The 26,509-nt window shown below is 38.1% G+C and overlaps 1 protein-coding gene across 4 annotated transcripts in view; it reads right to left on the reverse strand.

The window, feature by feature from the left end:
• LOC139315331 (uncharacterized) overlaps positions 1-21,475 on the reverse strand; it is a 43,723-nt gene extending 22,248 nt beyond the window's left edge. For 2 of the 4 annotated variants that reach the window (XM_070941517.1, XM_070941513.1), the window contains exons 1-7: positions 20,632-20,708; positions 13,880-13,961; positions 9,789-9,895; positions 7,661-7,761; positions 6,452-6,501; positions 3,295-3,402; positions 2,429-2,572 (exon numbers count right to left, since the gene is read on the reverse strand). In XM_070941517.1, the coding sequence (XP_070797618.1) occupies positions 2,429-2,572; positions 3,295-3,402; positions 6,452-6,501; positions 7,661-7,761; positions 9,789-9,895; positions 13,880-13,951 (582 nt within the window). In that variant the 5' untranslated portion in view covers positions 13,952-13,961; positions 20,632-20,708. Of the gene's footprint in view, positions 1-2,428; positions 2,573-3,294; positions 3,403-6,451; positions 6,502-7,660; positions 7,762-9,788; positions 9,896-13,879; positions 13,962-20,631; positions 20,826-21,395 lie in introns of those variants that run through there. The other 2 variants (XM_070941514.1, XM_070941515.1) reach the window with 2 other exon arrangements.
• Between the last annotated feature and the right edge of the window lie 5,034 nt (positions 21,476-26,509).

Below are 26,509 nucleotides of genomic sequence, written 5' to 3' on the forward strand. Positions count from 1 at the left end.
TCAGGTACAAATCTGGCTCTGAACCTTGCGCAATAAACTGACTCTGGCTGACCCAGGAATGTTGTTCAGTCTCAATTTTTCCACAACAATAGTGAACAATGGGTTCACTAAATGACTGCCACAAAAAAGGTTGTAAAATTGAGTCCGGTCACACGGTGGCCTGCTTTACGACCATCACGATTTACAATAATAATTGCCAAGCTCAATTACATTTGTAACTTGAGGACAACCTGTACTCTCCTCTCCAGAAATGTGTGCCGCTCCCACCTTGCTACAATTCTGTAAGCAAGTGGGCGTTTTGGATTGTATTTTGGCATTTCTTTTGTGTTTAGTTTTTGTTTTTAATATTGACTTGTACTACTTATTACTCAGAATTATATATACATTTATATTTAGTTATCAGGATTGTAGGTATGTATTTTACCTTTAAGAGTTTCCTCGGAAATGTTACTTTTCTAGGTTATTTCTAGGATAAGAGTGGGGGAGGGAAAGGGGAGAAGAGACAATTTGTGGGATAGAGGTTGGCATGCAAGAACAATTAGCCTCCTCCCTCCTTCCTAGTTTGGGGTACAATATAAGAAGTTGTAATTTTCTATAATATAGACTAGCATATAGCTTATGAAAGACATATACACTTTATATAAGGTTTATTCTTTGTTCAAATTACCTAGAACCTATACATAACCTATATGTTAGTATCTTAACATATAGCCAGACTCCAGCCATGTTTACAATTTTCTTACTGATAATTTCCTATAAGCCTTAAAAGGCCTCTCTCTCTCTCTCCCCTTTAGACCATGACTGACAGGAGAGTGTTTAATATATTGTAGCGTTTTTAGCTGTTCTCGAGTCTCCATAAACAAAGAGAATAGTCAAGTCTGACCTTGGGAAGGCTAAGAATGCATTTAATCCAAACTTGCTTTGACAGCTTTCTCTCTCAAATGTTTATTTTACTTGAGTGATGTTCTTTTTTTATGGCTATGTTATAATTCTTGTGAAGCAAGGTAACTGATAAGGGAATATCAAAGAAGTAAGAGATGAGGGTGTGTGTGAATGTTTAGCAAGCTTGGGTGACAATAAGGGCTTAACTAACTTTAAACATTTAGGGATGATAATAGATTCTAGGGCAGCTGTCGGAAAGCATGTGACCAGACTGGGGCTATCAACTTGGCCTGGAAAGGAATGATATGGCATAAGCTGATGGGGGTAGGATGATTATAAAAGTGCTTTTTCATTACTTGGGTATGGTCTCTTGCCTGTGTGTATTGAGGACCACCAGCTTTTGCAAAAGCTTCAACTAAACTGTTTTATATTCCAACAACTTTGAGTGAGTTTTACTCCTCACACTAGTGTTGCCATTAGCATTAGAGAAAACATAAATTAGAGGAGCCTGTGGAATTCCCATTTGCCAGCAGTCGCTTATCTCATGATCACTATGTTAGCTTTCCCCGCCCCACAAAAGGATTAATGAGATAAAAGTAAGAAAGAAGATAGGCTCATTATATATCCTCATTAGTTAAAAATCATAACTTAATAAGGAATATTTTTCCTGAATGAGATGTTCATAATAGCATCTCCCTAATAAAAGAAATATACAACTCAGTTTGGTATATTATTGTAAGAAAAGATAAAAACTTACTCTTTTATAGAATGTATTAATTGCATAAAAGAAATTATAAAGGCTCTATTGCAAAGCTTCAGTAACAAGGCAAAGGAAAAGCCACAAACGGAAAAAGATTAATTATTGTGTCAGCTTGACCAAAATGTTCAAGAAAGCTCACCCACAAAGGGTGAGAGAGATAAGATGCATCCTCTTGTAAATCAGCAAAATCAATCACTGCAAAGCACAGGAAATTGGAAATCAGTAAATAAAAGAAGCCATAACCAAAAGGAATCATGTTGGACACGTACGCAGGATGTAAACAGGCAGGAACTGGGGGGTGGGGGGAAGGAGGTGTGATGTATACTGGGGAAAAGGTATAAAAGTATTGTTTGAAATTTTGAAAAGCACACTTCACAATCTCAATCCAATTTGGAAGTGACATGTATATGCTTAATACAAATTAAACAATGACTAATCCAATATTAATGAATATTGTTGTTTAAATTCTACACACAGTTTATGCTTAACTAAACTACACCTGCAGATCAGAAATCTTCTTCTAAAGAAAATGAAGATATATACCACAGTAGCAGCTGCTAAAAATCAAATAGGTTTTTGGGAATCAGAAAGTTCTAGAGTTTATTCTGCTCCATATCTGCAAGAAGTTAAATAACTTTGTCAGAAAAACTGAGCAAATAAAGCAAAATACGAATACTCATAGCACAAAATCAAAGAAACATGCAACCAGAGTTAATGAGACGTAATGACAGTATTATCACAGGGAATCTCAGCAAAAGAACATATAAAAGGAAGAAATGTTCATACCACTACAATATCTTCATTCTGGGTGTGAGGAGGGATTTTTGTAATTCCAGATGGTGTTTCTTCTTCTGCAACAGCTTCAGGAGATGTAACAGAGTCAGTCTGGCTAGGAGACTCTTCATCAGGCTGACTATCTTTTGGTTTGACCTGCAGCATTTATATAGATTAGAACTTGGAAAAGATTTTAAAAGCAAACCTTTTTTCCCTAAATAACAAAATATTGTCTTTTTACTAGGAAAAGAGAGTCCCTCTAAATTAAAACTTCAAGATGTATGACCAATTTTTGAGAAATTTTCTATGGAAATTACATTATCGACCAGTCACTAATATGTTAAAAGTGTTCAAAAATTGAAACTGATCAACTTTACATATATTTGAATATGAATTATGGTTTGAACTGAATCCCCTTCCCCCTCTCCTCTCCCTCCCCCTCCTTCATCGTGTTATTCCTATGCTATGACTATTCCTGAAAATCCTAGAAGCTTATAATATGCACAGAAGTGTATGCAGTAACTAAACCTCTAGTCACACAGACAAGAAGAATCAGGGTGGACCAGTTTTAAAAGACAGCACTGATTAGCTACTTGCTTTCAAGCCCAGTTCAAGATACAAGAACTTACTTTTAAAGAATTGAAGAATTTTAAAACTAAATGCCTTAAGGAATATCTCTCCCTATATTTTTATGCATCCAATTAAAATCTACTTTACCCAGGCATTTAAAATGTGAAGTCCACACATCTTAAATTGCCAAGGTTGAGAAACACTGTTTTAGGACAAAGTATAGAAGTTAGTATTGCCAACATCCTTTTTATGGTTTGGAAGCTCATCATCTTATTATACAAATATTCTAAATCTTTTCCTATTATTACCTTGGATGGGACATCTTTTTTCACTGATGCTGCAGTATTTCCCTTGTCCTGTTCGAATTTCTTAGAATCTTCTGGCTGTTTTTTCACTTTCTCAAACTTTTTCTTTGGCTGCAACAGAAGAGTCTCACATGATGGATATTTATTATATATAGACATTCTGTTTTTATTGTTCTGGCACCTAATGACCAGACAGGTTATTTAAGATTCAAGACAATAAACACAGTCATAGAATAAAGTGCTTGAAAGTTGATTAAAGAGAATGTACCCATATGTTCTTTCTGCTAACAGGAATTGTAAAAGGGATCCCTTCGCATACCAGCTGGAACACTGCACCTTCCCAGGTAGTTCTACAATGGTGTTCCCATCCCATCCTACCTTGTCTTGGCTTACATATATTTTTGTAAGTGAGGGAGATTAATCTGATTTAGCATCTGGAAATGCCTGCCAAGGACATTCCATGTTTTTTCTTGGCATCTATCAACTCATCCTTCCTTTTGGAGTCATACATTTGTTCATAATAATAAGGACAAGATAAACAACTTAAGCGAGCTGCACTGGCTCCCGGTGGTCTTCCGGGTGCACTTCAAGGTTTTGGTTATCACCTTTAGAGCGCTCCATGGCTTAGGACCTGGTTACGGGACTGCCTGCTACCACCAATAGCCTCCCACCGGCCAGTACGCTCCCATAGAGAGGTGCTCCTCTCGGTGCCGTCGGCCAAATAATGTCGACTGGCAGCCCCTAGGGGGAGAGCCTTCTCTGTGGGGGCAGCTACGATCTGGAACGAGCTCCCCCCCGGAGATACGGAGGATCCCGGATCTGCGCACCTTCCGTCGCATGCTTAAGACTTTCTTATTTCATCAAGCTGGCCTGGCCTAAATCTTTTCCCCTTTTAAATGTAAATTTTAATTTGTTTTTAAATTATTGGGTATTTTAAATTTGTCTCAGCCAAATTATTTAATTTGTTTTTATTCTATTTTAAATTTTTGTATTTATGTGTTTTATTCTGTGGCTGTTCACCGCCCTGAGTCCTTCGGGAGTAGGGCAGTATATAAATCCAATAAAATAAATAAATAAATAAATAAGTCTAGGACATAAAATGTGTGTCAACTCTGCAGCTGGCCTGATTAAGGCAACTGTGTGTATGTATCAAGGTCAGTACAAGATAAGGCTGGTAGTAGGGGTAGGCAAAGGAAATACAGCGTGCAAAGGCAAACAATAATGGGTGATTTAGAGGAAAAGAATTATTCCTGTAAAGAATATAGCCTGAGTGACTCCATATTTATCCTTTATATAACCTGAGTTAATCCTCTCTGACATTAAGATGAGTAAGATATGGGAAATGTTTATGACATCTGTTTTGAGGAAATAGATGTTCTGGTACATTCTAAGTTGGGTCAGGCTGAACCAAACTCCACTGAAAAGGAAGAAGAGACTAATTATCCAATTAATAAGAACAATAACAAACAATTAAGAATATATGTTTAGAGGGTATTTTTGGAGGGGAACTCCAGGGTGGAACATGTGAGAAAGCCAAAATGAAAAACAATGACAGGTGGGGGCGTTTTAATTGTTTTGCTGATTGCCTGAAAATGTATTTAACCATGTATTTGGAGTGGTAAAACGTTCTCTCTCTTTCATGGGAGAATCCTTTTGCAAAAGTTTATGGGATACATATATCCTTACAATAAATCTGCTTTTTACTTGTTCATGGCCTGTTTCACTTTTTATGAGGTTTGCTGTTTTTTTAAATCTCACGGTGATATAGGATAATACAGAGTTTATATAAGGTATCAGAGAAAAAGTAGTTCACACCACTATGTGCCTCCACACCATTACCTTCTTGTAAACACTACAACTATATAGGTAGTCTTTGACTTATGACCACAATTGGGACTAGAATTTCCATTACTAAACCAGGGTAAGTGAAGCTCACCTGATTTTATAACCTTTTTTGCCACGGTTGTTAAATGAACCCCATTGACTCTACTTGTTGGAAGCCAGCTGGGAAGGTCACAAATGGCAACCACATGACCCATTAAGGATACAACTGTCATAAATCTTTGCCAGTTGCCAAGTGCTCAAATTTTGATCACTTGTCTATAGGGATGTTGCAATGTCGTAAGTACAAGGACCGATCATAGGTCGCTTTTTTTTCAGTATCATTATAACTTCCAACAGTCACTAAATGAATGGTTGTATGTCTTATGACCACAACTGAGCCCAAAATTTCCATTGTTAAGACAGTTGTTAAAAGAATTTTGTCCCATTTTACCACCTTTCTTGCTACAGTTGTTAAGTGAATCACTGCAGTTGTTAAGTTAGTAACATGATTGTTAAATGAATCTGGCTTCCCCATTGACTTTTGACTTTGCTTGTCAGAAGGTTGCAAAAGGTGATCACACAACCCTGAGACACCGCAAACATCATACATACATGCTAGTTGCCAAGTGCCTGAATTCTGATCATGTGACCACAGGGCTACTGCAACAATTGTAAGAGTGAAATCAGGTGAGAAAAGGAAGTAAGCAAAAGACTGATCTAAGTCACCTTTTTCAGTGCCATTGTAACTTTGAACGGTCACTAAATGAATGGTTGTAAGTCAAGGACTACCTGTAGTCTATTTTGCTTAGGCCTTTATGTCTAGCTTCATTAAGGGAAATAGTTATTTGGCTTTGCTTGTAATTTCCAAACATTAAGATACATAATTATTTGGAGCACAGAAACAGGGAAGTAGTTAAGAAAGCAATAGTAACTGCTCTAAACAATTATTTAATGGTCACAAACTGCCACTGTATGTATCTTTAAGCTGCATTTGTCTTCATTTGTATCTTTTTGAGTGTTCCCCACTGAGATACCAGCGTTATATTTTCCTTCATGTAAGAGCAAAAGATTGCATGTGTTTTCCAATTGGCATACGATGTCCACAACAAACTGCACTATATCAAAATGAGATGCAAATACTGCAATTATATAATTGCATAATGAGACTTGAGACATATACTTAAATCATGTCAAAAGTGTGGTATTATCATGCATATCTCAGTATTTCCTCCCCTTACCTTCCCAGATATCCACGAACATACACATGAGAAATTGTCTGAATATATTTGGTGCAAAAATACACACTGTTCCTGAAGAATTATTATTTATTTCTTACCGCCACATTGCTTAAAGGAGAACTTGACTGGTTTTGAAAATTACCTCTTCCTGCAGAAAGAGAAACAGTTAAATGAAATTAAGAAGTTTCCAATGAATTCCATGAGGTAAGAGACAAACATTTGGAAAAGCTTTGTTTCACAGTATTATTCTTTACAGAGTACCTGAAAGAATATTGGGGTCTCAGTCATGCACACGTATATTGTTGTGCTGAAAGTTAAATATAATAGAGGAGAGAAACCATCCAAAGAGTTAAAAGAAACAGATTTAAATTCTGCTGTTTGTTTTGGCTACTATACTGGAACCAGGAAAAGGAAGGTTCCTCCCTTAAAACTTAAATGCTGCTTTCCTGAACAGGAGATTGCTGACACTTTTTAAAAAATTGAATCCTAGATTGAGAAATCATGGAAATAATAGTAATAATGGACAGTCCATTAGAGCATGTGCTGAAACACCTATCAGTTTTAAGGCAATATCTGCTACATATTTGGTAAATATATTTCTATAAAGATCAATTTATGTTTTCATTTATCCTCTTTGGCAATGACTACAGATTCTTCTCTATTTCCATTACATTCTTATCCATGGTTAAATGAGCCATGGTTGACTCGGTTAATAGAGAGAGACAGAGACAGAGACGTAGATAGATAGATAGATAGATAGATAGATAGATAGATAGATAGATAGAATACACAAACACACACACACACACACACACACTAATATTTTGTTACATGATTACACTTATTCATAAGCTACTTTTCTTCTGTACTATTTGGAGGCTTCCTCCTCTTTCATTCTCTTATGCTTGGAGTACATAAGTTAAAGGTAAAGGTTCCCCTCGCACATATGTGCTAGTCGTTCCCAACTCTAGGGAGCAGTGCTCATCTCCGTTTCAAAGCCGAAGAGCCAGCGCTGTCCGAAGACGTCTCCATGGTCATGTGGCCGGCATGACGAAACGCCAAAGGCACATGGAACGCTGTTACCTTCCCACCAAAGGTGGTCCCTATTTTTCTACTTGCATTTTTACATGCTTTCGAACTGCTAGGTTGGCAGAAGCTGGGACAAGTAACTGGAGCTCACCCCATTACGCGGCACTAGGGATTCAAACCAATGAACTGCCGACCTTTCGATCAACAAGCTCGGTGTCTTAGCCACTGAGCCACCGTATCCCTTTGGAGTACATACCAGTATTTTAACTCTCACAAACCTCTTGAGAAGGTCTTTTTAGATCTTGTATTAAAACGATCTTGGTAAGAACGCCTATGATAGGAACCTCGGGTGTAATCATCAAAACCGATGTTGTAGGGCCTGCAGAAGTACAAACAAACATAGGCTTCATTCTACAGTACTTGCCTTCATTTCTGTTGAAAATACAGGTAGTCCTTGACTTATAACCAGTCACTTAGCAACCGTTCGAAATTATGACAGCTCTGCCAAGAGTGACTTATAAAGCAGTTTCAAAGTTATGACCACTGAAGTTCTTCTGCAGTTGTTCACTCGTATGACTGACCTCAGGGATACTGCATCTATCTCAGCCACCCATCCCACCAGATTCCTTGGTCTGTTGCCATCAAAGCACCCAAGGGAGACCAAATTTGGGCAGCAGATGCTTCCAGCACACAAAGGGCAGTTGTAGCTCACAGGCCTCGGCATACCTCCCATCCAGTCACCCAAGGGCCTCCCTCTGTCCCTCAGGTTCCCACAGGCTTCAGGCTGCTCCCAACCTGGGCACTCAGCCTCCAAGGGAGCCTAAAGCCAGGCAGCAGACTCTACTGAAACACACAGGGCAGTTGTAGCTCATAAACTTCAGTCTACTTTCCATCCATCCAGCCAAATACTTGCAGGACTCGGTCTGCTGCTCAGCTAGCTCCATGGACCAGCAGCAACTTATCTTTCTGTTTTTTACAGAGGTGCCCAGCTGATGTGATGCAAAGCTCAGCTTTATCACAGATGCTGCCTGCCTCATGGTAACTCTGTGCTATTCTGCAAGCAGGTACTTTGGTTGTAAGCCTCTAGACTAGAGGACTCCTTTTTTAGGGAGTCCTCTAGTCCTCTAGGGAGTCTCCTGTTTGTGGAGTTTGTGAAGCCTCTGAACTACAGGATCTTCTTGGTGTAGATGACTTTGTTCACAGTTCCTCTCATATTAATTATTAAAAATCCTTACAATTTCTCTTTTACCATTTTCATAATTTGTTCCCAAACTTTTACTGCTATTCCCAATTTTGTACGCTATTAAGTAAAAACCAGAAATTCAAAAAAATTTTCTAAACGTCTTTTTCTGGGAGACTCACTAAATGATGCCTTTCAACTTCACACATAATGGTATTTATACCAGATTGATGGTATTCTCTCTATATTGTAGAGATTATGTTTCTTGAACTATGATACCATGTTGCTCAGTTTCTGTCTGGGTGTTTGAGCAAAGTGGTATATGCAGTACAATGCAGTGAGCCATGTGCAGATCTGTACATTGGGAAAATGAAACAACCACTTCATAATGCATGGCACAACATAGGAGACCAAACACATCAGGACTAGGTTCAGCTGTCCAACTGCATTTAAAAGACACAGGCCACTCTTTTGAAGACAACAAGGTCCACATTTTGGACAGAGAGGATCACTGATTTGAAAGAGGGGTTAAAGGGCCATCTATGTCAAAATTGAGCAGCCCTCTCTCAACAGAGGAGGAGGAATAGGACATCATGTATCTCCAATCTACAACACAGTCCTTTTAACAGTTCCAAGAAGGCTCCACACCCATTTGCACCACTCGGGTGACCCTGATGACAGAGATAAACCTCCAGGTGACCTTAATGACCTGCTAAAAGAATGCAAATAACCAGCTGTCTGCAAGGAGTATAAATCCTTCCATTCCCCACCATCCAGTCAGAGTTTAAGAAGCCTCTTGGATGAGAAGCAAAATGTCTTCAAAGAAAAACCAGAAAGTCCAATTCCCTCTTGAAAAAACACCTTTGGGACAACCATGACTGAGAATCTTCATAGACACTCTCTGGTGAAAAATTATTTGCCCATGCTTGTTAAATAAATAGTATTATGTGGCTTTTATTTATTTATGCTTTATTGCTTTTTATTCTGCTAATTTAAGCAATTGAAAGTAGCTTCATACTTTTTTAAAGAACAATAACCCAAACTACCGTTTCCCCCAAAATAAGACATCCCCTGATAATAAGCCCAAAAGCCCAATTGAGTAAATAAGGCCAAGCACTTATTTCAGGATTCAAATAAATATAAAACAGAGTCTTATTTTTGGGGAAATATGGTACCTAGAAAATAAAAGATGTTACTAAATAATGTAAGATGAGGAAGTAACATACCTCTGTTCCTCTGGATGGTGTTGGTTCCACCATGGAGGGGGTCTCTCTGGAAACTGATTCTGTGGCATGTTCCAAGTACCCATCCAAAAGTTTTCATTTGGTATATTCTGGGCAATTAAAAAATAAGTATTATTCACAATTGTGACTAATCTAGAAATCCTTTAACAGGTAACAAAAGTCATATTATTGACAGAAAGGCAGATTATTATTTCTGGCTGTGCAACAAAGTCATCTTTGCATGACAATATTATGGCACAATGCAAATATTCAATAAGCAAGGCTGATTTCTGTTCAACATTGTTTGGTCAGACTCTGCATTTTTGTAAAACCAAGGAAAACCTGCCTAGAAAACTTTGGTAATTCCGAATTGATATAGGAAATGGCTTTCCTCTCCACTTATCACAGCACAAGTAAAAAAAATTCTTAACCCTAGAAAACTCCACAATGCCTTAATATGGCCTCCAATCAAACATCTAGTCACTACAGAGCTGAGGTGACACAGTGATTAGTCAGTGGTGGGTTTCAAATTTTTATACTACCGGTTCTGTGGGCGTGGCTTGGTGGGCATGGCAGGGGAAGGCTACTGTAAAATCTCCATCCCACCCCACTCCAGGGGAAGGATACTGTAAAATCTCCATTCCCTCCCCAATCCAAGGGAGGGTTACTGCAAAATCCCCATTTCCTCCCGATCAGCTGGGACTTGGGAGGCAGAGAATAGATGGGGGTGGGGCCAGTCAGAATTTTTACTACCGGTTCCCCAAACTACTCAAAATTTCTGCTACCGGTTCTTCAGAACTGGTCAGAACCTGCTGAAACCCACCTCTGATTAGAGGGCAGTACTGCAGGCTACTTCAGCTGACTGCTAGCTGCAGTTCGGCAGTTCAAATCTCACCAGGCTCAAGGTTGACTCATCCTTTCATCCTTCCGAGGGGGGTAAAATGAGGGCCCAAATTGTTGGGGGCATTATGGTGACTCTGTAAACCACTTAGAGAGGGCTGTAAAAGCACTATGAAGCTGTATACAAGTCTAAGTGCTATTGCTATTGCTATAAGCAAAAAGACCATAGTTTAAGCAATTAAACTAAGTATCTGTGAAAACCTAGTTTGAATTTTTAAAATTTTCCCAGAACTTTAATCATATAGATCTGTTGATGAATTTGAAATAAATTGATCCACTGTTCAGAAGACATTGTAGTTATGCATCATTTGCTGGGGAAAATTGCCAGAAGATTCTCTAGTTATGTGTATATAAGAACATAACTGAAATTCCATTTCATATCTGAAGCCTATGTGGCATAACAAGAAGCATATTCTCTACTCCCACTATTTCAAAAAGATAGGAGAAGACGACATAAAAGAGAGGAATGTATAGATGTACAACTGTATTCATATTAATATAAAAGCAAGTTGAATTCCAGAAACAATTTTCTCTTTGCTAAGCAGAGAGAAAACAGCAGTGGAGCTGTTGTGGCTATAGTTTTTATCAACAGCACAGCTTGACACAGGGTGGTACACCCACATATTTTATCTAAATCTGAAACAACCTTGAAAAGAGGTAATGTTTATCTTATGTTGCTGCCTCCTCCCACAGTGTTTTTAAAAGGAGCCAGAAGCACTCCAAAACATTAAATAAAAAAGCACTTGCTATTACAAAATAGCAGTATTATTACTGATTTATACTGTACATGATCTTTAATTTGTAGAACTCAAATGGATACATTGTATATAATATTGCCATCTCACTCTTTTCTCTATTATACAACCTATGAAGTGGGTTGGGCTTGAGAGAGTGACTGGCCCAAAGTTATCCAGCTGTTTTATATATAAGACAGCTGGATAACTTTGGGCCAGTCACTCTCTCAGCCCAACCCACTTCATAGGTTGTATAATAAGCCAGAATTGCTGAAAATAATTTCTTGGAACTACTGAACTATCATGCAGATGCATTCTACGAAAATTGGTACACCTGTAGTAAATTATAACATATCAAAAATACACAGTTTCCATACTATATCTCAGCTTAGATTCTGAGAGCTTTCTCCTCTAATAGGTTGAATTTCAGAAGCCAAATCAACAAAATATGTCAGATTCAAAATAAATGGATTTGACATTATTTTCATGACTATTCTGAATCTCTGATATGATGTTGAAAATCTGCTCAAAACATTCTCTATAGGAAAACTCAAAGTGGTGGGGAGGAGAGAAAGCATCTTAAAATGTTGAACAAATCCCTTGTTCCACCAAATGTTAGAATAGTGATAGAGAGTGTAAGAAAAGATAAAAAGTTACTCTTTTATAGAATGTATTAATTGCATAAAAGAAATTATAAAGGCTCTATTGCCTCAGTAACAAGGCAAAGGAAAAGCCACAAATGGAAAAAGGTTAATTATTATGTGGCAGCTTGACCAAAATGTTCAAGAAAGCTCACCCACAAAGGGTGAGAGAAATAATATGCATCCTGTTGTAAATTAGCAAAAGCAATCACTGCAAAACACAGGAATTTGGAAATCAGTAAATAAAAGAAGCCATAACCAAAAGGAATCATGTTGGACACGTACGCAGGATGTAAACAGGCAGGAACTGGGGGGAAGGAGGTATGATGTATACTGGGGGGAAAGGTATAAAAGTATTGTTTGAAACTTTGAAAAGCTCGCTTCATGATCTCAATCCAACTTGGGAAGTGACATGGAGGCCTGCCTTTGCAAACACATTCCAATAAATTCTCTTGGTTTGTACATCAGAGTTGTCTATCAAATTAGTGAGTATAAATTTTTTTTTAGTGTTTAAATCTCACAGGAGTCTCTGAGCCTCAACTAAATCCTCTCCTCTCCTCTCCCCACTCTCTTCTCTACCAGCTGTCCCTCTCTGTTTCCTTTACTTTCTCCCCTCCCTCTTAAAGAAAAAAGTTGAAGCCCAAGAAAATAATGCATTCATCTCTTGACTTCTGCCATTTCAAATAGCAGAGGTCTTCTCCATGGCAGAACAACCAGTTTCATATATTTTGACACTGACTGCTCTCACATACAAGTAATCCTCAACTTATGACCACAATTGAGACTAGAATGTCCATTTTGTCCATTTCTAAGCAAGGCAGTTGTTAAATCAGTCGTGCCCAATTTTACAAGCTTTTTTGCCTTAATTGTTAAGCAAATGGTTGCAGTTGTTAAGTGATTATATGGTCACTAAACAAATTCAGATTCTCCAAATTATTTTGCTTGTCAGAAGCTGGCTGGAAAAATTTCAAATGGCCATCATATGACTGGGGATGCTGCAACCCTGGTAAATACATGGCTGGTTGCCAAGTGTCCAAATGGGAAAGCTGCAATGCTTGTAAGTGAAAGACCAGTTGTAAGTCATTTCTTTTCAATGCTCTTGTAACTTCAAAAGGTCACTAAACAAAAGGTTGTAAATCGAGGATAATCTGTATAGGCTCTTTCTCCTCTTTGCCTTTGATCTCTCTATCACACACCTATTCGCCTCTTCTGGTGTTGATCTTCTTCTCTTATGCATTCATCCATTCCTCTCTTGACCACAGTTCATTTACCCCTGCAGCATGTTCCCTTTCTTCTTCTGTTTTATAGATGGCATTTAGCACCAGCGAGATTGGCAAAAATGTATTCCAGCCTATCACCTAAATGTTGGAGATGTGGCCATAAATTAGGAACATACTACCACATGTGGTGGATGTGCCCCAGTATTAAAAAATTTTGGTATAAAATCAGAAGGGGTTAGAAGAGATTACACTTGAAACTCTGATTTCAAACCAGAGTTGTTTCTTCTAGGAATGATTGATAAGAAAATGGAGAAAAGTTTGTGCTACATAACTTTGCATATCCAGCATCACATTAATTTCCTCAAATTTTCAGCCACAGTATTGAGGTTCTAGACATCATTCTTTTCATCTTGTTCATAAAAAATAATTTTATAAATCAGTACACTTTTTGAACCAGATTATTTTCTGAAGAAAAATAACCTTTATTCTCCAAGAATTAATTTTGTGTTTTTGTGTGTATCCATGTGTGTGTGTGTGTGTTTCTCTGATGTCTGTAATAAGAAACTAGAGCTGAGAGTTGGGAACAGAAAAAAACTTACATTTTGGTGAAACCACTGATCATGGCATCTTCTGGGGAAGCTCTGCCTTCGTGGGAAAAAACCCCTGCCCATATTTCAAGGCCTGTGTGGAATTAAAAATAATAAACTGTATCGGCATTATATTTAGATACATTCTGTTTAGAAATCTTCTAAACAGAAATGCACAGAAATTTATGGCTAATGTCACTATGCAAATCTCTTTCCAGAGCAGTGTTTCTCAAACATTCTGTAATGGTCCAATAAACATTCAAAAAATAGGGGACACCCTCCCCCCTGATTAAACAATCATCCATCTCCCCACATATTGTCCTTAAGAGCAGGGATCATACTTTTTGGCAAATAATGTATGCCCTGACATCTTCTCCATTTTAAGAGGCTTTTTTAAATTAAATTTTATACCAAAACAATCAATTCAAAATTTAATTATAATCAAATTACTATTATTTATCATTGTGCGATACCTTGAGCTCATTATATACACATACCCATGCATTTAATGTGTTTAGTATTTTGTGCTCAAATACCACCACACTTAGACAGTACTCATGATAGTGTGGGAAGTCCTCGCTCCGAGAAGAATGAAATATTTTGGGAAATATTTAAAAAGGCAGAATATTATATTTCCCTAAAGAAGAAATGGAGAAACTTGTTTTTAGAGGCAGAAAGCAGCCCCCAGTCTTTCTTAATAGCCCACAGCAGATGCCAGCAATTAAAGAGATAAAGAGCTTATTGAAAGAGGAAGCAAACTATCTAGATGGTTCCATTCATAAGGAAAGCAAATATTGCAGGCAGAAATCCATTCAAGACAGGATATTTCAAACTCCTTGCAGCAAAGTTTGACAGCTAACATAAGCAGAATGGTAGGATTAGAACAAGCAGCCCCTCGCCCAAGATCCAACACAGCCATTAGCCGCAATAGGAATTGCCCAACACCCTTTCAGAACACAAACTCCTTCATTGCACAATCTCCAGAACAGTTCAAACTTCAAAGTCCAGAAACCTATAATGATCCATCCACTAATTATTCAACCATTTGGTCTGCTGCCCCAGAACCACAAACCCTGGTGGTTCTGTTCATCAATAAACAAGTAGAAAAACATGATAAAAACAGAAAAAAATAAAAATGCAAAGCCATCATAACTACCACATATACATTTTGGATTATTAAGATGGCCCCACTGTTAGCATCCCAAAGAATCTAAGAGTTTTCCAGTTGTAATCAATTTTGACTGGGAATTGCCAAATACAGATTATTATAATTATTTGCAGAGAAGGTGGAAATATATGCAGGAAATGATGCTGTTTGTCTAATGGATATATGTATCCCTGAATGGAGCAACCCATTTCACATTTTACAATTTTGGTAAATAAGGTATGAGAATGAAGATACAACTACAAATAGCCTTCAATGAGAACTACTAAAACTCCAGCACATAGCCACACTGAATTGTTGTCCATAGAGTTTCAATGCATAAAATGGCCACAACTGAGCTTATGCTTAAGAAAATCACAGAAGCAATACCATTTTTTCTATGGATTTCATGGTAGTGCATATTGCTGGTCATTTTTCATTTGATTATGTAATTAAAAAGCTGTATACACACATGCACCCTGGTATGCAGCGATTCATCAATTTTACATGAAGATGAATCAGGGTTTTGGTGGAAATCAAAATACAGGCAGTCCACATTTAGTGACCACAATTTAGGCCAGCAACTCAGTTATTAAGCAAAGAGGTCACTAAATGAAACCACTACTTACAATCTTGATTCAGCTTTCCTTTGCTTTACAGATTTGCAAAGATTATAAATGCAAGAACTGGAGGCAAGGTTATTTTTTCATCAAAGCTCACTTTTTGTTGTAATTGTGAATAGTTGTTATATGAGGTATTCATTAAGCAAGACTATTTGTGTAGATTTATAAAACTTGCCTTGAAACTTAATATGTACAGGTAGAAGGAATTTATAAAATCTTATGCGCAAAGGGAAAACGGACTTTATTATTTTACTTCTTTGCCATTTCTTTGAAGTAACTGTATTTTCACAGACCCTTTTCATAGACAGTCTATCTATCCACAGGTAGTCAAATATCATTATATTGCACCCTGCTGCAAGTTCTCATTTACATGTATGCTAACGGTAACAGAATTATGGTCACTGGTTCTTAATAGTTCCCCAAGCCTTGCAACTTGTTCACCATTTAAGAATAAATCTAGAGTCCCTTCTTCCCTGCTCAGTTCCAACAAAAAATGTTTAAAGCACAGTCACTTAGGATGCATAGAAATTTGGCTTCTTTTTGTGTTCTTTGCATGAAAATACCTACTGGTAGTTTACATGAAGATAAGTGATGACTACCCCATTATTAAAGTAACATTTCCTTTCCATTCTCTATTTCACTGTGTCAAGATCACTATTATCATTTTTATCAAGTGGACAATAGAACTTCCTTAAATCTATTTTACATTTGTGGCAGAATGAAGGAATTTGGTCTTCCAAAGTTTCTAATGAGTTAGATCTTATAATCTCTTTGATATAAATAACAAACCTTCTTCAGTGCATACAAGACTTTTCTTTACATTCCACAATTCCCTCCCTTGCATTCCAAATCTACCCATCCCCCTCCCTGTTTCTGTTGTCTGCTTGTGAGGTGTGTGTGTGTGTGTGTGTGTGTGTGTGTGTGTGTAATGAGTCAAAGCATGACACAATGCTTGTATCCAAGAATGATTATGTCCTACTGGTTATTTCCATTCCATCAGTTTTCCATCATATATTCCTGCTCATAGCCAAACACTGTAATTACTTAGCAACGATGCTGTCACACATGTACATGGTGCACATTTTCAAATATTGCTGGTGTTTTATTCACAGCCTTTCTTACATTGTCATAGACACTGAAAACCAATTGTTTTCTGTACTGAATACTTAGTGAAACACTTAACAACTGATCAAGTTCAAGGTTACCATGGAAAGAAACAGATACTTCTATGCTCACAATCAACTATTACGTTTGGCATCATTTTTATTTGTTGAAACATTATCTAGCAGCTAGATAATACATTATAGTGCTAGTCAAAGCTATCTCTGTGAATGTTTTGCCAAATCCTGTCTTCAGACTTGTATAAAATCAGGTCTGAGTTTTTCTGATAATTTCTGGCATCCATTAACCTACTTCCAATATTAGCCTTCTCCCTTATGGTACTTTCCAAAATATCTACACAACCGAAACTGGATGCTGCCTAGCACTTTTGATGTTATGCACCAGCAACTGTTTGTATTTAAGTTCAGGTGGACACCATATAAATGGCTTCCTGACTGGCTTCTGACAAGCAAAGTCAATGAGGGAAGCTGGATTCGTTTAATGATTGTGTGATTCACTTAATGACTGCAGTGATTTTCTTACCAACTATGTCAGAAAATGGTCATAGCAGTGAAAACTCTGGTCCCAATTGTGGTTGTAAATTGAGGATTACTTGTACTATTTCTTCAATGTCTTGAAACCTCTAAGATCTGTCTGTCCATCTAACCAGTTGAGATTAAGGAAAATGCAGCATTTCTGAAAATACCACCTCCCTGCATTTGGGTTTCAGAACTAATGTTCCAAATGTCTCTGATGCCAACATACACCAGAATTGATGCTCCTCCCTGATACTATCAAGCTATTTTCCTAGTTAATAAACCAAACTGTAACTATATAAATATTCCTGCCTATGGAGGAAGCTTTATGTCAGAAGGACCAACACTGAAAAGATGACATGCCTTAGTGAATGTGCAGACTTTAGACAATCTAAGTAAAAACTATTTGCAAAAGTAATTATTATTCTACAGTATGTAGTAGGAAATATAAAGCTTACTTAAGCATTCCATGAACAAGTTTTATCACTCTGCTGAAACTGATTTGACTATTTAGGAGGGCACTGGAAGGCTTGCCTAAATGGACTAGAAATATTTTAAAACAGACTACATTGGGGAGTTAAATGCTTAAATTTGAAATTACAAATAGAAATATAGAACCGACTTAGAACAGATAGCTTGTTTTCATATATTCTACAACAGCAAAGATTCTTAAAACAATTCAAAAAACTTTTCATCCAGATTAGAAAATCCATAATAATGTGAATAAAATAGGAATCATACAGAGTCAGCTACATGAACTCTAAAGGACCCTCTCTATTCACATTATTGTAAGAGAGAAAAGTGCTTGCTTGGAGATTATATTAAAAATCAGCTAAACCCCATTAAGTGATAATGTATCTTCTGATGAGGCCTAGCTGTCACAGAAGGACAGCCGTATGGAAAACATTTGAGGGGCCTCACTGTCAAAGACAAGGACATATATGTTACAAAGAGTTACTTAAGCCAATAAATTTACCTAAGAACAGCAATAAATCTCCCATTAGCAACCATAGCACTTAAGGAAAAGTTGTGTAGCTAAGATAATCTTATAAACTAGCAAGTAATGGTTTAGTAATTAGGATGTACAAATTATCAAATGTATGTTAACCATATATGGAAAATGCATGAGCTCAGCGAATCCTTTGTCTTGGATATGTATAAAAACAGTTCTATCAGGGCTCTTTCTTGGTTCAAAGTTTCAGATACAAATCTGGCTCTGAACCTGAGCAATAAACTGACTCTGGCTGACCCAGGAATGTTGTTCAGTCTCAATTTTTCCACAACAATTAAAAATGAATATAATTTAGTAACTCTACTTCGTATTATATCTAATTATATCTAATAATGCCAAATATAAGCAAAATAAAAAGTGACAAAAGGTGAGAGAAGTCCTTTAGGGAAAAAAAGTCACTACTATAGGCTAACAGCTATAGAAATCAAGTAGATTACTACACATCTCATTTATAAAAGAAAAAAAAATGTGATATGCCACCATCTGGTGAAGATCTTGGAAATAAAACTGAAGCAATTCACACTTTCACTTAAGAGGAACTTCGATAGGATAAGAAAAGCAAATATAATCTAAACATGTTAACACAATACTTATGTGAGATTTAAATTTATCAGTTTGAATCAACAGGAGACTCTGTGAACAACACAAGAGCTTTATTTGAACTTTTGCAAAAGTTGGCCTTCTGTGTCTCATGTGGGTAGAGCCACAGAAGAGCAATGATACAAATGAATACAGGAATAAATACAGTTCCAATAAAAACCCACCCATCACTGCCCTTTATCACTATTGGTCAATTTAGGTCAGTTGAGTTTTGGCTGCACAATCCTGACAGATGGTTTCCGGGACATGCTATTCCCCCTGACAGTTGTTATATCTTGATCATAACAACACGTAATTTTAGCATGACAACTTGCTTTCCTGCCAATGTTAGCATGACCTGACCTGGAATGTACTAATAAATGTATGGCTTTGGTATTTTCCTAAAACTCTCATTCTTATAATGTCTCACAGCTGGTGTCCCATACAGAGGATAAATATGGCGTTACTATTGCTCTCTTCTTTACAGAAATAATTCTCATTTCTCTCACTTGGGAGTGGAAATATCCAATATTAACGTTTCAGCACAAAAGTTACTCAGTTATCTTTCTAAATGCACATTGTTTCTCAAGACCTTTTTTTTAAAAAAAGGATTCCTGCTAGAAGGCTAAAAGTGTATTTTCAAAAGCAAAAGCCAGGCAGTCAGTCTTTAAAGGGAAGGAAATGGTGTAAAAATACAAAGATAAAGTTATATACTTTCTTCTTTCTTTATATTTTTTTTACCTGTCCCCCTTTTTTTTCCTCTGCATTTCTTTTTTTTTTTAAAGTTTGTATTAGGTTTTTATTTTCATTTTAAACTTTTAATAAAAATTATTTTAAAAGCAAGGCAAATTGTAAGGAGAAAAGGGGTGAGGGAGCTAATAACACTAAAACTCAAAGAAAACTAACAGCGGAAACATAGAGACAGACCATCTCTAACACACTTTTTCTCAAGATTATGGTCTTGAGGATGACTAAATAGTTTTCTCCACCGCGGTGTTCTGAAACCTCTAGGAGCTACAACTAGGAATTTACATTCACACCTTCCACCTTAAGGACTCTAAATAATGGAAGCTGTTTACAAACTAATTCTTAAAACCTATTACAGGAGGCAGCCCCTTATTCCCAAGAAGTGACAGGGTAGCCACGAGCTGCCTGCTTAAAAATAGTCGCCATCCACGCGTGAACCGTTGCATCGACCTCACTGCGCGCAGAAGGCACAACTCAGCATGGTTCCGGATTCACCATCCGCCACACAAAAGAGGCGTAAACAAATATCAATCTTTCCCCCCTCTCCCCCCCCCACTATGGTGTTTCTCAACCGATTCTGAAATAGGGCCGCAGCAATAAGTAACACTTCTCGTGCACAAGTAGACCCGTAATTTATACTCTTTCTGATCGCCAAAGTGAAAATCTGTTTTAAGAGTATCTTCAAAATAGTCGGAAGAAAGAAAAGAGAAATCAAGAAATAATTATAGTAATAACAAGGCTATTACAGCAACTCCTAAAAATTATACGACATTCTAGAACATGTGTTTAATTATAAATATAATTAAACCACTCTTGAGAAAGCCTGCTCTTCCCCCTACCCTCATTCTCCCCTACCGGCTTATATTACACAAAGTCAACAGATTGACCTTGCTTCAGAATCTTGTATAGTCATGGTTTTAAATAATATGCAATATTCCACAGCAGTTACTTTGGTTTCAGGGCAGTCTTGCTTCCTCATCGTTTGTCCAGATACCTAAGAAAACCAGTCTTGGAAAACTTACCAAGCCAGCATCTACTTCGGCTTTGCTTTAAAACAGGGATCCAGTCCAATTTCACCACTCACCAGAAACGTTGAGGGCTGACTGGAGTTTTATTAAAGATCAGACTTGAGGTGCGCGCTGATAAGGTTGAAGTCTCCGCCCACGGGCTCAGAGGGAAAGCGCAGCCGAGTAACGCGGAAAATAAAGATATTGGACTGTTGGAAGATATGAGAAACTCAATATTAAAAGAGCAGGGAAATTCCCCTAAAATAAATAAGCAGAAACCCAGGCAGAGTTTCAGCCCCCACCTTTATCAATGGGCCATTAAGAAACTGAAGCCACCCTATTTTCCACAACAAAGGAAGGACAAAATTACAGGGGCCTGCAACATCCAAACAGATATATGGGACACAGGAAAGAAAAACAAACACCCAAAAAGGAAAAGAAATCAAGCCAAAGTAATTTAAACACATGAGAAAAAGGAGAAAACACAGAAATAGCAAGCTGAATAGGGAACGAACAACTACAAAGGGCTGGGAAAAACAGAGAGTGGACTATAAAACAATTATTTATTTGCCAGATCCAGGACGGAAGAACCCAATCACAAACAAAAACAGGATTTCAACACCATAAAACAATCACACACACAAATCAAAGGATTCACACGCCAAATCAAAAGAATTTTAAAAGACTTTAAAGGGTCACATAGAAAACGCTCTGCTTGTATTTGTTTCTTGCCTGCCTTCCTATAAACAATAAACTAATTCTGCTCTCAAGCAGCTGACCTCCAATCATTGGCGAAGTAATCTCCCAGCCAGGAGTTTTGAATTTAAGAAGGGAAAGCTCTGCCTTCTGACAATCCTTAAAGGGAAAGGCTACTTTTTCCTTCCAACAGGACCAAGCAACAACCTTCTTAAGACGCGCTTCTTTTCGCCTTTGCACTGGCAGGCAGGAAAGCGGCGCACAAGAACGCCCGCATTTTCGAGAGCAAGGAGGGACCAAACGTTCATGCAGACGTTTCCTTTGGCAATTGGCCAGGAAAATGAGACCTATGAGTTAACAGGATAGGATGAAAAAGAACCGGAGGGGCCAAATGTATTTTTCTCTCTCTTATAACAAAAATGCATGTAGAATGTTAGCCCATTAATTCACATATAGTGTAGTATTAGCATTATGCCAAATGCATGAAGGGGTGTGGGGGTATAAGATAATAAGTTGTAATTTTCCATTTAATACTGTATTTTATAATTTATATGGGGTTTCTCCTTTGGTCAAATTATCTAGAGTTAGTACCTTAACATACAGCCACACTGCTACATATCCAAAGTACAATCATGATTAAATTTTCTTTTCAATTGTATACATTGTAGATACCACCTTATCTTTAGCTGTTCTTAAATTCCCAGTAACAAAGAAAATAGTTAAGTCTAACCTTGAGAAGGCTGAGAAGGTATCTAACCCAAACCCACTTTGATATTTTTCTTCCTCAAATGTTTCTTTCATTTGAGCAATGTTATTTTCTATTGCTATGTTGCAATTCTTATGAAATGTATGAAAAAAGTGAGGCATGTGATGTGGGGAGGTGTGAATGCTTAGCAAGTTTAGATGACAATAAGGGCTTAACTAATGTTGGAAGAAAAATCCATCTGGTTCAGTTCCAAGCGGGGAGAAAGGCACTTGAAACAAAATGGAAGCCGGAGGCTGATTGAAAAGAAGGTCCATTTATTGGTGAACAGAACCACCAGGGTTTGTGGTTCTGGTGCAGCTGACAAAATGTAGTTGACAGTGGGGGTTTTTTATACCTTCTTTGGGCTTTGTATTTGAGCTTCTTGTTCCTGTGCAAGAACATGTCCTTTAATATTCTATTGGCTGTTGTCAGATTCCTATGGGGTCATGTAGGGGTCATAGCTGGCTCTATAAGCAAAAGAGGAAATGCAAATCCTATGTGTTTGTCTGAGCTAATCTGGTCAACCTCTGGCTTATTGTTTATCTGAGCACCCAGGTTTCTGTGACTTTGAAGTTTGGACTGCTCTGGGGGTGGTGCAATAAGGGGTTTGTATTCTGAAAGGGTGTTGGGCAATACCTATTGTGGCTAATGGCTTTTGTCCTGTGTTGGGTCTTGGGTGAGGGGCTGCTTTCTAATCCTACCATTCTGCTTTTATTAGCTGTCAAACTTTGCTGCAAGCAGTTTTGAAATATCCTGTCTTGAATGGATTTATGCCTGCAGTATTTGCTTTGCTTATGAATTGAGCCATCTAGATAGTTGGCTTATTCTTTCAATAAGTTCTTTATCTCTTAAGTGTTGGCATCTGCAGTGGGCTATTAAGAAAGACTTGGGGACTGCTTCCTGACCCTAAAAACATGTTTATCCATTTCTCCTTCAGGTAAATATAATATTCTGCCTTTTTAAATATTTCCCAAAATATTTCACTCTTCTGGAAGTGTGGAGGGAGGCTTCCCACACTAACTTTAAACATTTAGGTGTGATAGTAATTTATAGGTGGTCAGAAGGCATGTGACCAAACTGGGCCTGCAAAGGAATGATGTGGAGTAAGTTGACAGGCATAGGATGATTATAAAAGTATGCTTTTTCATTACTTGGGGGTGGTCTCTTACCTGTGCGTATTGAGATCCACCAGCCTTTGCAAACAGTTCAATAAAATTGTTTTGTATGCCAATAACTTCAAAGTTGAGTTTTACTAAAATAAGATATTGAATTTAGCAGTTGGAACAGGTAAAATGTGTAATAGGCCAGAACACACAGTTGTAGCTGATTAGTTAGTGTGAGAAACACACTCTCTCGGCTTGTCCACCCAACCGCTCTGGAAGCTGAGGTAGGCAAATCCTTGGTTCGAACCAATGTTTGATACTAATGGGCCTGAAACCGGAGCTGGTTCCCCTTTGTCAGCTAGATAAATTGCTGTATTAGCAAGAATTTATTTTTGTCTTCATGACCCAGACAGATGCATCCTGTTGTTCTCTGGGAACTGCTGTCTCAAGATGTCACATGGCAGACTTAGATAACGTATGTTACTCCCTTGCTGTATTATCTCAACTCCCATGTCTGGAAGGAACAGTTTAATTCCTTATATTACCTTATATGTCTATATATAAGTTATTTACGAGACCACCTTCTGCCTCCGATAACCTCCCACCGGCCAACACGCTCCCACAGAGAGGGTCTCCTCAGGGTGCCGTCTGTCAGGCAATGTCGGCTGGCGACCCCCCGGGGAAGAGCCTTCTCTGTGGGGGCACCCGCCCTCTGGAATGAGCTGCCCCCAGGGATACGACTAATCCCGGATCTCCGGACCTTCCGCCGGGCCCTGAAGACGTTTTTATTTCAGCAAGCCGGGCTGGGTTAAAAAATTTTTTAATTGGTGAATTTTATGGGTAATGGGGTTTTAAATTGGAGAAGCCTAAGATAATTTAATTCTGTTTTAATGTATTTTAATATTTGTATTGTGTGTTTTTAATTTTGGCTGTTCACCGCCCCGAGTCCTTCGGGAGAGGGGGCGGTATAAAAATTTAATAAATAAATAAATAAATAAATAAATAAATATAGAAACTGTTACGTATTAAACACTATATAAGCCCCACTTTGTACAACCCTTCGGGGTTCAGACATTTTGCTTGCTTTTGAGTTTGAACTTGCGCAAATAAACTTTCCTACAATGAAGAGTTTGGCCTAGTCTTGTCTTTCCTACAACAAAGCAAACAGTAACCAGTCACAAATTTGACAATCATTAAGTGAAGCAACAAGCAGTTTTGTGCAAAATACGTTCTTGCAAGAGTGGGTGGCTAGTAGGCACATCCAAGAACAGATTCCAGCAACTTTTATTCCCTCCACCCGAAGCATAAGGCCCTCCCTTGCAGCCCCCTTGACCACAAGTTCACACTCTTCCCAGAACACCTAATTCTTTTGCGAACTTCCCCATTTTTATCTGTCTCCCCACCAGGGATGAAATCTAAAATTTTTTGCTACCGGTTCTGTGGGCGGGGCTTAATTAGTGGGCGGGGCTTGGTGGTAAGGTAACTGAGAGGGCGTGGCTTGTTGGTCAGGTGGGCGTGGCCAAGTCAATGTCACTTCTTTGCCCTTTTTTAACCTACAAAACACAACACAACACAACACAACAGGCTCACCCACAATATAAAAGCAGCTGTGCTAGACCCAAAATGGCCCCTGCAACAAGCAGGAACCTCACACAGCCACAAAAAGCCCAAAAAAATCAACTTTCACACTTTACACACACAAAATTCCACATACAGCTTTGTGAGATTTTTTGTGTTTGTGTAGTTAGAGTGAAACACTACAGAAACACACTAAATCTCAGATAGCTGCACAAATATTATTTTAATTTATTTTTATTTTTATATAAAAGCAGCTAAATTTAAAACTTCCTAAACTTTAAATGGCTAGGTCTAAAAAAAGAACAACTAAAAAAAAACCCAATTAACTATTTTTTTAAAACTCCCAAAGGGGGAAAAAACTTACCCAATAGAACAGGGGTTTCCAACCTTGGCAACTTTAAGGCTTGTAGACTTCAACTCCCAGAATTCCTCAGCCAGCTTTGCTTTGCTGGCTGAGGAATTCTGGGAGTTGAAGTCCATAACTCCCTGCCTGCTTGATTGCAGGCAGGGAGATTCAGTTGCTTGCTGATGCAATGGATTGCAGCAGGGATTACAGCAATGCGTTGTGACCAGCAGCTAAGGTAAGCAAGCAGAGGGGGGGAGTGGGAGGGATTTTTGCTACTGATTAGCAGTAAAGTTTTTTTTCTTTTACATAGCTCTGGCGATCCAAGCTGAGTTGCCTGATTAGCAGGCAACTCAGCTGGGATCGTCAGAGTTTGGTTCCTCAGAGCCATTTTAAAGAAAAAAAAGGTTCTGATGATCGCGCAGCTCAGCTGGGCATGAGGGGTGGGGGCAGGGATTTTTGCTAACGGTTCTCCGAACTGCCTGCCGCCATTGCTACCTACTCGCCCGAGCCGGTCCGAACCGGGAGCATTTCACCCCTGCTCCCCACCTTTTGTCCAGTTCCCCCCTTTTCCTTTAAACTACCTTTTGCCCTTTCAACTATAAGTTGGTTTCTTCATGCCTATGCATTTTGCTTTGTTACAGAAAAGAAACCACACCAGCTCTTTATCGAAAGGAAAGGTTTATTGCGCAAGGTTCAGCAGCGATAGCTCAAGCAAAGTCTGAACCCCGAGGGGTTTTTACATACAGGTTTATATATTCTTTTCAGTCAGTATATTCATTTCCGGATGTATACATGATTACCATATATGGGTATGACATGCCCACTTCCTTGGTCCTGCTGGGGTAGCCCAACAAAGGTGAGATGTCACGTATACAAAGAGCGGGGACTTAATCCCATCAGTCCTCTCATTCAACAATGTCATGTAGGCATTGAGAGCGGGGACTTAATCCCATCAGTCCACTTTAGTTTAACCCACAATTCCTGTTTCTTTAGGATTTTAGTGGCATACACATAATAAATTGAGACAAGCAATTAATTTCTTCATTATGTGTAAGGTTATGTGGTTAAAACTGTTGGCTAGTCTATTTTTACAAGCTGACTTTCTTTTTAGGACCGCAGACATTTTCTGTTTTCCACTCTTGACCTTTTTTCCTTAGTGTACCAAGACCCTATTGAACTTCTAAACATACATTCTCAAAAGGTACATCCTTTTTGCAAAAACAACACGATATCCATTTTACATTAGAGAGTGCTAATGTAGTGCTAACATTATGCATGATGCAATCTATGCTATGATTGGTTGCTCAAAGTATAAAGGGGGAGTTTCCCTTTTCCCCCTTCTTTTTCTGTATATTCTGTATACTGTTTTAGATTTACCTCATGGTATTCCTGTGTTCATGATATCTTATATTCTTCCATTTCAGG

Source organism: Pituophis catenifer, unplaced genomic scaffold, assembly GCF_029215685.1.
Source record: "Pituophis catenifer annectens isolate HBS135680 unplaced genomic scaffold, rPitCat1.0.hap2 SCAF_3, whole genome shotgun sequence".
NCBI lineage: Eukaryota > Metazoa > Chordata > Lepidosauria > Squamata > Colubridae > Pituophis > Pituophis catenifer.